This window comes from Paramisgurnus dabryanus, chromosome 6 (genome assembly GCF_030506205.2).
Source record: "Paramisgurnus dabryanus chromosome 6, PD_genome_1.1, whole genome shotgun sequence".
NCBI classification, from domain to species: domain Eukaryota; kingdom Metazoa; phylum Chordata; class Actinopteri; order Cypriniformes; family Cobitidae; genus Paramisgurnus; species Paramisgurnus dabryanus.
In genome coordinates, this window is record NC_133342.1 from 49,524,766 (window position 1) to 49,539,798 (window position 15,033).

Genomic DNA, 15,033 nt, shown 5'->3' on the forward strand with positions numbered 1-15,033 from the left:
GTTCAGATTTAAAGCGCTAATTCAACAGGCAAATGACACCACACCGATTCATAGTCAGGTTGAAATCCGCCTCTCAAAAAGTTTCCCCAAAGAGATGTGCTCGGACTCGTTGCATGTTGTTCTCCTGAGTCTGATATGAAGCTATACAGAAAATAAACCTGCGTTACTTAAACTCGTGACAATGATGATACAAGAGAAAGGCAGTAGACCTCAGAATTATAAACAACCTCTATCTCCACCAGAATAGACGGTCTTTGTGCCATTCACCATGATCAGTCTTCTTTATAAACTGAAAGCCCTTGTCCAATTTACAGTAAAATGAAAATATATTACACTGCAAATACCTTAAAATAATAATAATATTATTATTATTATATTAATATAAAAACTAAATCTACTTTAACAAAAAAATTATGCATTTTAATATAGTATGGCTGTGTGACAATATGGTTTGTTTCTATTTATAAAACAGTTCCAGTCCTTGATTCTGATTGGTCATCAGTTGTACTTTACTCCACTTTGCATTGTGCCTAATACGAAAAGGCAGCCTCTCGTACCTTACTGCTTACTTAAATATCTTTGTTTTACACATTTAGTATTAGGGGGTCCCTGCTCCATGCCTCTCTTATCTAAGGGGTCCCCGACCCAAAAAACGTTGAAGACCCCTGGAGTAATAAGTTATTTTACACTTTTATGCGCATGATTGGTCATGTTTCATGCGTTTATGGTCGTGTATAGTGTGGATGAAGATTCTTTTTAAAATGCCAGTATAAACGAGGATCGTTTTCATTTTAAAATGCCGTTTTAAAACGCAAATGCTCTAATATAAACAGGGCCTCACATTCCTGCCTAAAAGACTCATTATGCAGGTCTTTGTTTACTCAGGTGTCAATCACAGATAATTCGGGAGCTTTCACGCCTCCTCGCATATGGCCTGCCTAAGTGTCAAAATCAATATATTGTTTTATGTGAATGAGTAGATGGAATGATTTTCACATCACAAAAAAACTAGATCGCCAGGTCCTGTTTTAAAAAGTCTTGTGAAAACATGTTTAGTATGGGTTTTGTGGACTTGCAGTATATCAGTGACAAAAACCATGCAACATCATTTCTTCTTTAAAAACATGTTGCTCACATATTATTGTAGCCATTTTGTGCTTGAACACAGTGTTATGAGACTTATGTTTTCAAGCAACTGAAAAAAACACGAATGTCAGTGCAGGTCAAAAGGGGACAATAAACTAAAAGCCTCCAGAGGGTTAAAAGGTGTTTTATTCTGTGGAACTTTGCACAACTTTTATACTCTGATAGCAACATTATTGCATATTCCACTTTAGCTTGCATGTATCTCAAAACAGGACCCCTAATGTCATCGTAACTGATGATTATGCAAAAACTGATTGATTAATACTCTCTGCCATGAAACTACGTTTTTTTTAGACGGTTATAGTATCTTATAGGGTTACGACTCTAGTTCAGTTCTACAAGTACTTGTGGTTGTCTTGCATACATGTATGTAATAGTTGATTGAGTTAATTAAACACAAAGTATGAAGCATATCATGTTCTGGTGAATTGAGCAATTGTTTATGTACAGGTGCATCACCACATCCCTGGCAGCCGTGTGCTTGTCTGCACGCCATCAAACAGTGCCGCTGACCTCATCTGTCTGCGCCTGCATCAGAGCGGATACCTGAACACTGCCAGTCTGGCGCGAGTCAATGCTACCTGCAGGCCTGAAGAGGTGCTGCAATCTCTTCTGCTGTCAAAGCATTTCAACTTGATTTATCTTGGATCTTACAAGTATCCGCTTTATTTGTTTTCCTATGCCTTGAAACAAAATACTTTGTATGTGTGAACCATGTTAGCTAATGTAATAACAATACTTACTACAGCAACCTTAGTGTACCTTAGTGCAACAAAATGTAATGCATCTCCTGGGCTACATACTACATTCTCCTGTAGTTGCATGTGCCACCTACGCATACACTGTATGCAGGGTTTGAAAGATCTGGCAGTGCCCGTACAGTATGCGCGCACTCTTCCGGCTATACTTCTGCCTTAAGGTCTCATCTTAGTGACTGCGTTTGGGCAAGTCATGTATTTTAGACGTTTTGTAAAATGTATTGTTACAAGATAAAAATAATGAATATGTTTGAAGAGTTATATTTTTGTGATAGCTAATTTCAAATATTCAGACCAAATCCTTTTTATTTGAAGTTAATTTATTGTTGGAAGTAAGTTGTGAAATTTAACACAGCTTTCAGATAAAAATTGTGGAGGATCATAACACATAAAATGTGGAACATCTTAATAACTCTACAGCCATAAATAACTGTAATCTTAATTATGTTTTGTGAATTGCAGTCTATGCCAGAGGAGTTACGTCAGTACGCGAGGGCTGGTGAAGATATTCGACATGCCAGTTTTCATCGTATTGTTGTTAGCACATGTTCCAGTGCTGGAATGATGTACCAGATCGGCCTACGGTGAGATGCTTGTATAACGCAACTGGGTTAGGTATAAAAAGTCGGTTAAGGGGTTATTAATCCTTAAAGCGTAACTAAACCCTAAACCAACTTTGTTTAGTTAATGATCTGTAAGAATGGGGCTTTTTAAGTGCTGTTCATTGATTTTAGTAACTTTTTGACATTTAGATATAAAGTGTTTCAATACTACAATATATGGTGTAAAAACGTCTGAGTGCTGCCCTCTTCAGGTTGAACGGTGGTTACTGCAGTTGAATTTTCCTATTGGATGGTGGGTCCAAAAAATAACTCGTGACGTAAGCAGGTTCAAGATCACCACGGCCTTGTTACAATCTCACCACACTCTTAGTTCGTCCCCTCTATCTCTGTTGGGATCTACCCACTTTTCTTGCATTTTTCAAAAACCTCATTCACACAGAGCTTTGCCAGAAAATACACGTAAAATTGCCAGACAAGCGTCTGTGTGAACACAAACTCGTCCCGTTAATCTTCTGGGATCGTTGCTGGAAAGAGGACCTAGTCAGATACACGGAAAACCCTCTGCGTGAACAAGAAGCCGAAACAATGCCGTAATGGGCGTGTCGTAGTGCATCACATCAAAAGTTATGGTTCAGCTCCTTAAAACGAGAGATAACATGCATATAAACATTCACCACGAGAAATGTTGCAAACTAGATTGAAACAGTTATCAGGAAATTATAAATGAGACGCATAAACAATGAAGCACGTGCCGTAGTGAGGACGCGCGTGTCATGGCAACATGAAGTTGGTTCAACTCTTTAAAATGAGAGATTTACAACATTCACGACGAGAAATGTCAGCAAACTGGACTGAAGCAGATATCAGGTAAGTTAGCTTGTCACGTCACGTGCTCATTTGAGCTATAATAAACGAAGATGCCCGCGCGCAATGTTCCCTTTAAGCTGCGCGCGTGCGCGGCCGCGCAGGCCAATCAAAGTGGCCGCGCAATAGATTTGTCAGACCGCGCACATTTTTCAGACCGCACATAAACATTGATGCATTTGCTGTTGTAAAAGAATTAAGAGAGAGTGAAGGCGAGTGTTCTAGAAGGAGAAGAAACTTTCAACCAATCGCTGATCTTGCTACGGTGACAGACACTTTTATGAGCCAATGGTAGCAGCGCATTCAGTTCACACAGGTGCCGCTTCCAGCACGAGCACAAAGTGAGAGCGAGTCAGATGAGCGAGTCAGATGAGCAGCTGCACGGGGCGATCTCAAGAAACTAAAATATTTATTAAGAGGAAAAAGTGATTCAAAACAGTGATTTAAAACAAATTATTGGATTCCTGAAGTGATGTGATAACTTGGAAAAGCTGTCGCTAGAGTGAGGAGAGAGCAAAATAGAGAATTAGAACGGAGGCAGATTCAGAATCACAGAGCATCAAAACACTTCGAATGAACTTCTTCTTTTAAATAAGAAGTTAAAATGTATGCTTTGGTGAGTTATATTCTAAATATTAACTTGACATTATGGCATAAGTGTTGCAAATTTGGCAGCAAACTATGAGTTTTGTTAGTTTGTTTACATTGGCCGTTGGTATATAACGAACGAGCTGAAGCTATTTACATTTGAAAGTTAACAGTCAAGTAACGTAAATGTGAAAAAATAACATACGTTCAATAAGTGTTGAAACCCTGAGTTAGGTTGTTATTTGAAATGTTTACATGATGAGTATTGATAAATCTGTTGAATTGAATATTAATTACTGTTCTGCCTTGTGTTTTTACAAGGCTGGGTTTTTTTGTGAGAATTGCGAACATCTGTAAAGTTCTCCTGCTCCATCTTGGACACGCGAGACAATTAAGTATATACTGAAGGTGTATACAAAAAGGCGAGACAACCAGAACTGTGCTTTGAATCATCAGAACTGGTAGGAGGATATTTTTCCTTTTTGTTTCGGACAACTACTAGGACGTGAATTCGCTGAAACTTCATTTTCCGTATTTTCTTTGATTTTCTTCAAAGGACACTTACTTTGAACTGAACTATTTAAACTATTTAAAGGAACGGTCCTTTGAACCGAGTCAATTGATTCATGAATTCAACCCAACTGAGTCATTTAAGTGAATCATTAATTTGGATTACAAACAAAATGAAACAGTGTTACACTTTTACAAGTATTTTATTTATTTATTTATATATTTGCTCTGTAGTATATGAGAACTGATTTTCAGCTTGAGTTGAACGGTTCAATCTGCTAAACCCAGGTACCTGGTAAATTTCAAAGAGGAGTATTGGGATTTATTGCATATTGTTTCTTGTATTTGAGATTTATATTCCTTAAGCAAGATACAGAAAAGAGAAACACTTTCTTAAATTAATATTTTCAATATAAATCTACAAATAATCAGAAACCAAGACTCTGTGTTGATCTTTTACTTACCTGTCATACTGCTCTCCTCTCTCCAGTAGCCGTGCCTTTCTCTTCTGATACACAGGCCCACATTGAACATTATACGTGTGTATACACTAAACCCCGTTACACGCTACACTGTCATCTCTTTGAATCTCCTATGGTTAACGCAAGCTCGTGGTCATTTTCGGCAGGTCGTGTGGTTGCGAATTGCTCACAGTACTAAAAATGTGCGCTCAGAAAAAAAAGAATTTGCTCAGTGCTGAAAAAAATTAGAGGGAACATTGCCCGCGCGTCATCCCAACAAGATATATCTTACAGCTCCTCAAAATGCGGGTTTTAAATGCATATAAACAATCACGATGAGAAATGTCTGAAAACTGTATAAAAGCAGAGATCAGGGAGCTCGTCAAATATCCACTCAGAAGCTGAGATCATTCACCAGCATTAGAACGGCGCGTCACGCGCTCCTTTATAGTCTTATCATAAACAAAAATGTGGTTTCTGGAGAGAGAAATAATAAATAATATGCAAACTTCAGACGCTGCGTAGAAGAGAGGACGGGACTTTCAACAGGTCACATGTCTTTCCGGGACCATAGATGCCGGCTAATCATGGCAGTGTGAATGAACACAAAATCTAAGGATCCCGGAAAAATCCAGGATGCCTTTTCCCGTGTATTTTACGGAATGTCTTTGTGAAAAGGGCTAAATATTGCCAGTGGGTGGAGTCAGGCGCTGACCAGGGGTTAAGTTGCACTTTAATCAGTGTTACCCCACTGGACTTTTCCTTCATTTTTTAAAAAGTGTTACAGTTATCTCGGGGGCATGAAACTCTGTAACTTTTCCTAAATAATCTATCTAAACGAACAAAAAATGGGCTTGATTTGGTTGTTCTGAAGGTGTATAAAAAATTACAGTTTAAGGTGTTTGGGTCAAAATGACCCCACATTAAAAATGAATGGAAAACAGAGAGTATTTTTACAGAAATGGGCAAATAAAATAAACAAATGTGGCATAAATCTGAAAAATTTCACACATGCAACATGGAACAAGCATTTTCTCTCACTCACCCACACACAGAGAGAAAGAGGGGGGGAAAGGGCAGATAACACAAAAGGCAGCTAAACAGTTTGTTGGTACTGTTGTTTTGTTTTGTATTATATTGGTTTATTTACTATGATATATATCATAAAGTTGTGAGAAGTTGTAGCATCAAGAAAAATTAAGTGAAAATTAGTCCCTATGGAACTCTATTAGATATCTTTGGTCATTGCACTTTCTTTATTTAATTATAATTTCTACAGTTTTTACCACAAACCAGCAGATGTCAGTATTCTATCCCTAACGCTTCAAAATTGCCACAAAAACACAGCATAAATGTATAGTTGAGAAGTAAATTTAAATAATTAAAATGATATTTTTTATTTTAATAATTATATATAGTTTTCCATATCCATTTTTTATATTTCCATATGCAATCACTCTTTAAAACACACCAAAAACGTTATCCTTTTTGAACACTGATTAAGGGTTAAAGGTAACAAATCCTGCAAAATGTAAAAATCTTTTATTAGATTATACATGCAATCATATTTTTGCAGTTTATTAACATACAATCACCTAAAGGATTATTAGGAACACCTGTTCAGTTTCTCATTAATGCAATTATCTAATTAATCTGCTCAGTTACTGGGATTTTCATGGACAACCATTTCTAGGGTTTACAAAGAATGGTGTGAAAAGGGAAAAACATCCAGTATGCGGCAGTCCTGTGGGTGAAAATGCCTTGTTGATTCTAGAGGTCAGAAGAGAATGGGCCGACTGATTTAAGCTGATAGAAGAGCAACTTTGACTGAAATAACCACTCGTTACAACCGAGGTATGCAGCAAAGCATTTGTGAAGCCACAACATGCACAACCTTGATGGGGCTACAACAGCAGAAGACCCCACCGTGTACCACTCATCTCCACTACAAATAGGAAAAAGAGACTACAATTTTAACGAGCTCATCAAAATTGGACAGTTGAAGACTGGAAAAATGTTGCCTGGTCTGATGAGTCTCGATTTCTGTTGAGACATTCAGATGTTAGAGTCAGAATTTGGCGTAAACAGAATGAGAACATGGATCCATCATGCCTTGTTACCTCTGTGCAGGCTGGTGGTGGTGGTGTAATGGTGTGGGGGATGTCCTGGCACACTTTAGGCCCCTTAGTGCCAATTGGGCATCGTTTAAATGCCACAGCCTACCTGAGCATTGTTTCTGACCACGTCCATCCCTTTATACTAGGACTGGACCAGAATATTCGAATATTCGTTCCGTGGGTTGACTTTCGATTTTCAGTTTTGAGATTCGAATATATATATATATATATATAAAATTCTTTTTTTTTACTTGATTTTGAAAGTATGCTTCAGTTTTATTACAGTTTGTTGAACTTCGTTCATTTATTTTTGTTGTTTTATTTAAACAGCCTACCCTTTACGTTGTCAGTAATTACTGTGCTGCTAATTTCTGATACAGGAATGGTTGTTTGTTAGAAAAATGTTAGGCTACTTTATTAAAAGTATTGCTCTTGTGATTTGTTTCACTAATGCTGTTCTCGCAGGACGCGTGACAGGCATGCCGCTTCCGGCTTGCGCTGTTCTGTAGTATTTTTAAAGTTGATTAATTCTAAACGTGTCACATGTCCATATTGCACGAAAAAAAGGCACTACACTCCCTTGGGTCCGCAGCAACACATTCGCCACATAATAAAACTGTAGACAGACACACACACACACACAGATATTCCTGCCTTTATTACAGAGAAAAATATGTTCAGCCACTCCTTCCGAAGCTTCGAATATTCAATTTGATTTCTACTAGAGCTTCGAAGCTCAAAAAATGGTATTCGGAACTGCCCTACTTTATGACCACCATGTACCCATCCTCAAAAAAAAGATGGTCAAACAGTATTAGTATGGTGTTCCTAATAATCCTTTAGGTGAGTATTATACACTATATATATATATATATATATATATATATATATATATATATATATATATATATATATATATATATATATATATATATATTTTTTTTTTTTTTTTTTGTGTGTATTTAATTTTTGTTATAAATTCCCAAGTAAACCTTATCATGGTTTACTACAGAGAAAGTTACATTCCTGTTGAACATTCCTACAAGGCTCATTATGTGGCTCATTATGCAACTCTTTTGTTTCCTGAGCTGTCAATCACTGATTATTCAGGAGCTTTCCCGCCTCCATGCATACGGCCTTTCCCAAGCAAAAGTGTCTTAGAAATTGTAAATCTATATTTTTTTTTTTATGTGAATGAGCAGGCCGAATGATTTTCACATCACTTTGAAGAAAAAACTCTAGAATCTAGTATCATGTTTTGAAAAGTCTTGGGAAAACATGTTTAGAATGAGTTTTATGGACTTAAATCAGTGACTTAAAAACTTGGCTTTTTCAAAAACCACGCATAAGCATTTTACTCTCAAAAATACAAACATGTACATACATGTAGCTCATATAATATTGTAGGCCAGTTTGTGCTGAGACTTTTGCCATTAATATGTTTTTAAGCAACTGAAAAAAGCACACAGGTCAGTGCATAACATGTATAAGATATTTTTTCCTATATTATTTATAGTTAACAAAACCTTGAACGATGATACTTTTCACATAGTTCCCTGATCTTTCTGATTACATGTTGTTAAGACATGTCATTACTTGTTTGGCTTGTCAAAAATGTTACATTTAGATGTGGTACATTCATTGACTTTTAAGAAAAGTTCATTTTTACCAGAAGAGGGGTGGTTTTGATGTACAACAAAAATCATAACACTTTATAATAAAGTTGTATTTGTTAACCATTAGGTAATGCATTTGCTTACATGAACTAACAATAAACATTAACAATAAGCATTTATTTATCTTTGTTCATGTTAATTTCATTGTTTACTAATCCATAAAAAATACATATTAGTTAACATATTAACATTAACATATAGTTAATGCACAGTGAACTAACATGAACAATTTTAAAATAATGCTGGTTTGCACGTGTGAATCACTTTGTGTTAGTATGTGTTAGTAACCTTGATGTCAAAGGCACATTTTTAAATGTGTCTTAAATACGGTTATCTTCATTTTAGATATATGCGTTTATTCTTTCAGTGATGGCCATTTTACCCACGTGTTTTTGGATGAGGCTGGTCAGGCCACTGAACCTGAAACTCTGATTCCTCTGGGTTTACTTTCCGAGGGAGGTGGACAGGTAAAGCCTTAACAGTCTATCCATTTACCACTGGAACACACACACACTTTGCACATTCAGACATTGCAGATTGTCATTGGATTGTAAACACTTTCTTTCTTAGATTGTGCTGGCTGGTGATCCAAAGCAGCTTGGCCCAGTAATAAAGTCAAAAATTGCTTCTGCGTTTGGACTGGGAGTTTCTTTCCTTGAAAGACTGATGAGATTGCCACTTTACAGTTGTAGTGAGAGAGGCTACAATCCCAAACTGGTGAGTAGATAATTTACCAATGCAGCCAATAATGGTACATTCACAGGGGGAGTCAGCATTAACGCTTCTCATGCTACTTTGCATGGGTGACGTTATGCGTTGCCGAACTAAATTGTAAATTTGCTGCGTCACATCACTGGTGTTGCTTGCGGAAGAAGTTGAACTTTTCTCAACTTTCCAGGGCCAACGCTGGCATCAGACTGTCAGATTGTCTTATTCAATAACCTAGTGCAGAGCCAGCCAATTACTTTTATGCAAGACTGGAAAACAGAGGAGCATGTGTTGTAGCCACTGTGATAGGCTGTTGGCCACACTTCAGACATGCCCTCCATCAAGTATTTTAGCGCTGACGGCCCATGTGCATACCTGCAAACTAGTCACTTTTCGGCGAAAATCGCCGTTTTGAATTGAAAAAGGTCATCCACGTGAATCATGTAGATCCGAAGAGTTTTTTTTTTAGGGGGGGGGGGGGGTCTCAATTTCCCATAAACGGGAGTTTCAAAAACCTACTGCGGTCTGCTTCACAAAAACAATAAAAGCTCTTTGGTCATCACAGCATGGTTAAGGTTAGGATAGCCGATTGGTCAATGGATGGGACCTGAACAAATGGGGTTACGTGAAGGGCGGTCTTCACGTTGCCAGCAGCTTATCAAAAAATGCCTTGGCTGCATCAGCTTTCCCGCGGATGAATTAAACTTTTCACGCTACCGCTACCCACCAGAGGCCGTTTAAGGAGGATAAATTCTGTGGTGATACTTTAATGGACACTGACGTTAGTTTTGAGGTTAGTTTTGAGGCACTTTTGCTTGTCCGATTGCTGCAGGTTTTTGAAATATAAGCCATTCTTGCTGCTCATAAATGGTTTAAACATTGACATGCGCTCTTCTATATGTCAATGGCATTAATTACGCATCGTTTAAAGGCGGAAATCTGTAACTGTTCAGATGCATACTAGTTCAAGATAATTTGCGATTTATAGATTTCACATGTGAAAGAAAGGGGTAAGCGCGTTTTCGGTGCGTGCGTTTGTTTTGTGAATCACACGTACACATACCCGTCAAGTATCCCGTTTTGGCCGCGAAAGTCCCGTATTTTACCCTCCTTTCCCGCCGTCCTCCCGTATTATTATTTTCCCGTAAATCTCCCGTATTTTAACCTCCGTTACAAAAATAATAATGCCCGGGCGGAGTAATAAAAACATTCCCAATCTGAGCTCGTGTCACTAGCCTCACGCAAAAAATCCACAGATTCCGCTAATCCACTTCGTGTTTTCCCGCCCGCTCCGCAGCATCTCTGTGTCCACTCTCTGCCTTGAGAGCGAAGACGACAGTTTCTGAAGTTCGTTGCATTAACAGGTAGATTTATTACATTATATCAGTTGTTAAACCGCAGAATTACTATTTTGGAAGTATTTCTTCTGGTAATGATTTGCTGTCGGTGTTCTAAAAGTGCTAACAACTTAGCAAGCAAACATCAACAAAATAACCACATTCTTAGTATTATCGCTTGTCTAATGGATTTAATGTTCCCGATCAGATCTAAGTTAATATAAACACTAAATTTGCTGTTGTTGGCACACTTTGTAGACAAAAAAAATCAAAAACCACCAATGCCTTCACAAAATAAAGACAGAGAACGGAAAGGGAGGCTGCTAAAGGTAGTTCAACATTGCAAACATGGATTCAAAGCTTTATCAAGCCAGCATAAATCATATAGAATATTTATTGTCACACTTTAATTCTTGTTATTTATTATATTTTCCCATTATAATCACTTGTAACCACTTAGTTAACCGTCTAAGTTAATGCTAGTAATATAGTAACACATCATATATTTATAATACTTTTTTAAAACCATACTAATAGTATCACCCCTCTTAGTGCCCTTTTTGGTTTGGGCCACTGCCCCATCATTTTCTAAATGATTGTTCTCATTACAAAGAAAAGTAAATGGTTTAGAAATCATTTTGCCATTAAGGTATAATGCAAAAGAAGTTAAATTTATGCTTAACAACCTAATGCCAGTGGGTTTTGTACAGATGCACATTTGTGTGTATAGTATGTACAGTATGAGTGTGAATTATGAAATGTAGTTTTCACAGAGCTTTGTGTTTCACTAGTTTTCTTGCTAATAAATTAAATAATCATGCCGTTATTTACCATCCGGCCCTCAGCGTAAAATGAGTTTGACACCCCTTATATATACCATTTTGTGTTGTAATTTAGGCTATAGCATCAGTCTTAAAATGTAAGGAATACTGGAGCTTGTTTGGGTTGGTAGGTCTGCTCGCGGTGAGCACCAGAAAATGTCCCTTATTTTCAAATTGCGGGCGCGTATACAATGTGTCACCTTTTTCAGCCCTTCTGAGTTTGCAGGTATGCATGTGAATATGCCATAAATGTTAGTCTAGTTTGAAAGCCAGTGTGCAATAGAGTAACATGTAAAAAAATAAAGCCAGTAGGGAAGCCACTTGATCAGTGGAGTGATGAACTTCACGGCAACAAGTCTCATTGTCCTCGAGATCGAGGACGAGATGGGGAAAGAGAAACAAAATCCTAGGCGCTGTTCACGTATAATGCAAGTGTCATACAGTATTGTGGTTTAATATTCGCTCAGTTCCAGACTGTAGTGATGGGGACGAAACCGCCTATGCCGAGTCTGAGTCAAGACCAAGTCTTTGAAGGGTCGAGACCGAGTCGAGAACAAGTCCATTGGTTTTAAAATACAGTCTAGTCCAAGTCAGGACCGAGTCTTTGAGGAAGCAAGTCTGAGTCGAGATCGAGTCCTTTAGGAGTTGAGACCAAGTAGAAACCAAGACCATAAAAACATATCAGTTTTCCTATTCATGATTTAATATCGCCCCAGTAAAGCTGAATCTGAATGGGAAAAGTAGTTTCTTTGTGTTTCCGTCAAACAGTAGACACGACGGGCACTTACATAAACAAACCAACAAACACACGAGGCATGATATTTAACGCACTTTTTGGTATTCTTAAAAAAGACGCTTTTGCAAACAGCACATCTAAGTCCTTATTTACGCACGTTTATCTCTGCACAGCAAGTTTTATTCGATCCCAAGCCTGGCCACCCATTCCTTTGTGCTGCTTTCACAATCAACACATGATGGATTAATGGCTGTTAACAAACATTGATAAGTTGACCATGCTTATCTCTTGTTGTGTTTGTACTAAAACACAAATAAGAGTCTAGACAACGATGATCACTTCTTCTTTTGTGCTTTTTACTACCAACCAAACACTAACACTGTGTTAATTTTTACTATGGTCAAACAGAAATTTTACCAGAGTTTAACAACAACTCAATACACTACATCTCTTACTAAATTTACCATGATTAGTATTGTATTTGTAGCCAAAAACACGGTTGCACGTTTTCTGTTGTAAAACCATGGTTTTAATTCAATTCAATTCAATTTTATTTATATAGCGCTTTTCACAAAAGTCAATTGTTTCAAAGCAGCTTTACATAAATAGAAGCAGTGAAAAGCACAGAAAACGACAGATAGCACAACAAAATACATGATAGCATGAGCAGTTAAATTTGCTGCGGCTATGACTCAATATTATAATTGCAGGTATTACTAAAGCAACGTATAGAAGAGGAAGCTAGGTAAAGCCCAAAAAGGCTGCCTCCCCGGGGTGAAAAACCCCCTAGGAGAAAAAAAACCCCGGGCTTTTATCCAAGGAAAAATAAGTCCTAGGAGGGAAAAACCCTTGGGAGAACGGAAATGGAGATTTAGCGGAGATTAAGCGGTTCTGCCGGTGATCGTTGGTCAGGTATCAGCTGGGCATAACGTTGAAGGACAGCCAGTAGATCAGAGGTGTGCCGACTTTCACATCTACCGGGACTGGGTCTGTTTGTCTCGTCCTCGGGTCGAGGACGAGACAGGGAGAGAAAAACAAAATCGTATTAGCGTAGCGGCCGTTCATATGTATTGAAGTGTCACACAGTGATGTGGTTTAACTCAGCTTAGTTCCAGACAGACTAAATATTGCGGCATAATTGTTATCCACAGTTGAGGATTTAGCAAATTGGGGGCCCAATGCGAGGGTATATATGGTAAATAAGGGTCACCTTTCGATCTTTAAGAGAAAATGAAACCTGACGACCCGTTTGACTAAGGCCTAAAGCCCCACTGTCGTCGTTAATGCAGGTTCAGTGGCAAACGGGTCTATATTGTATACCATTTACAGGACCAGGAGAAAACGCCAAAAACATCGCAACCCGACCATACGTGTTAACCCGTTTGACTAAGGCCGGAAGCCCCACTGTCGTCGTTAATGCAGGTTCAGTGGAAAACGGGTCTGTATGGCATACTATTCATAAGACTTACGATAGCGCCAAAATCGCAACCCGACCATACGTGCCAACCCGTTTGACTAAGGCTGAGAGGCCCCACTGTCGTCGTTAATGCAGGTTCAGTGGCAAACGGGTCTGTATGGCATACTATTCACAAGACACACGAAAGCGCGAAAAACGCAACCCGACCATACGTGCCAACCCGTTTGACTAAGGCTGGAGGCCCCACTGTCGTCGTTAATGCAGGTTCAGTGGCAAACGGGTCTGTATGGCATACTATTCATAAGACTTACGATAGCGCCAAAATCGCAACCCGACTATACGTGCCAACCCGTTTGACTAAGGCTGGAGGCCCCACTGTCGTCGTTAATGCAGGTTCAGTGGCAAACGGGTCTGTATGGCATACTATTCATAAGACTTACGATAGCGCCAAAATCGCAACCCGACCATACGTGCCAACCCGTTTGACTAAGGCTGAGAGGCCCCACTGTCGTCGTTAATGCAGGTTCAGTGGCAAACGGGTCTGTATGGCATACTATTCACAAGACACACGAAAGCGCGAAAAACGCAACCCGACCATACGTGCCAACCCGTTTGACTAAGGCTGGAGGCCCCACTGTCGTCGTTAATGCAGGTTCAGTGGCAAACGGGTCTGTATGGCATACTATTCATAAGACTTACGATAGCGCCAAAATCGCAACCCGACTATACGTGCCAACCCGTTTGACTAAGGCTGGAGGCCCCACTGTCGTCGTTAATGCAGGTTCAGTGGCAAACGGGTATGTATGGCATACTATTCACAAGACACACGAAAGCGCGAAAAACGCAACCCGACCATACATACCAACCCGTTTGACTAAGGCTGGAGGCCCCACTGTCGTCGTTAATGCAGGTTCAGTGGCAAACGGGTCTGTATGGCATACTATTCACAAGACACACGAAAGCACCAAAATCGCAACCCGACCATACGTGCCAAACCGTTTGACTAAGGCCGGAAGCCCCACTGTCGTCGTTAATGCAGGTTCAGTGGCAAACGGTGGCAAACTATTTAATGCAATTCATTTTAAGTGTTCATGCAGAAAAGGTTTTTATTTATTTATTTGGTTGGTCTGTGTTATGACCGTGAGTGCTTTGTTCCGTGAAAATAACTATTGCGAGTTAAGAACCTTTACTAGACAAATTATGCGAATGCTTTGTTGAAGAGAAAAGTTTTAAGTCTAGATTTAAAATGATCGACTGTGTCTGATTCTCGGACATCGGTTGGTAAATCATTCCAGAGCTTAGGGGCTAAGTAGGAAAAGGATCTTCCACTT

The 15,033-nt window shown here is 38.8% G+C and overlaps 1 protein-coding gene across 1 annotated transcript in view; it reads left to right on the top strand.

Moving 5' to 3' along the window:
• The window catches only part of mov10l1 (Mov10 like RNA helicase 1), a 308,056-nt gene that overhangs the window by 172,223 nt on the left and 120,800 nt on the right, over positions 1–15,033 (top strand). The window contains exons 17-20 of the mRNA XM_065272934.2: positions 1,597–1,743; positions 2,367–2,488; positions 9,051–9,150; positions 9,254–9,400. Of these exons, the coding sequence (XP_065129006.1) occupies positions 1,597–1,743; positions 2,367–2,488; positions 9,051–9,150; positions 9,254–9,400 (516 nt within the window). The remainder of the gene's footprint in view (positions 1–1,596; positions 1,744–2,366; positions 2,489–9,050; positions 9,151–9,253; positions 9,401–15,033) is intronic.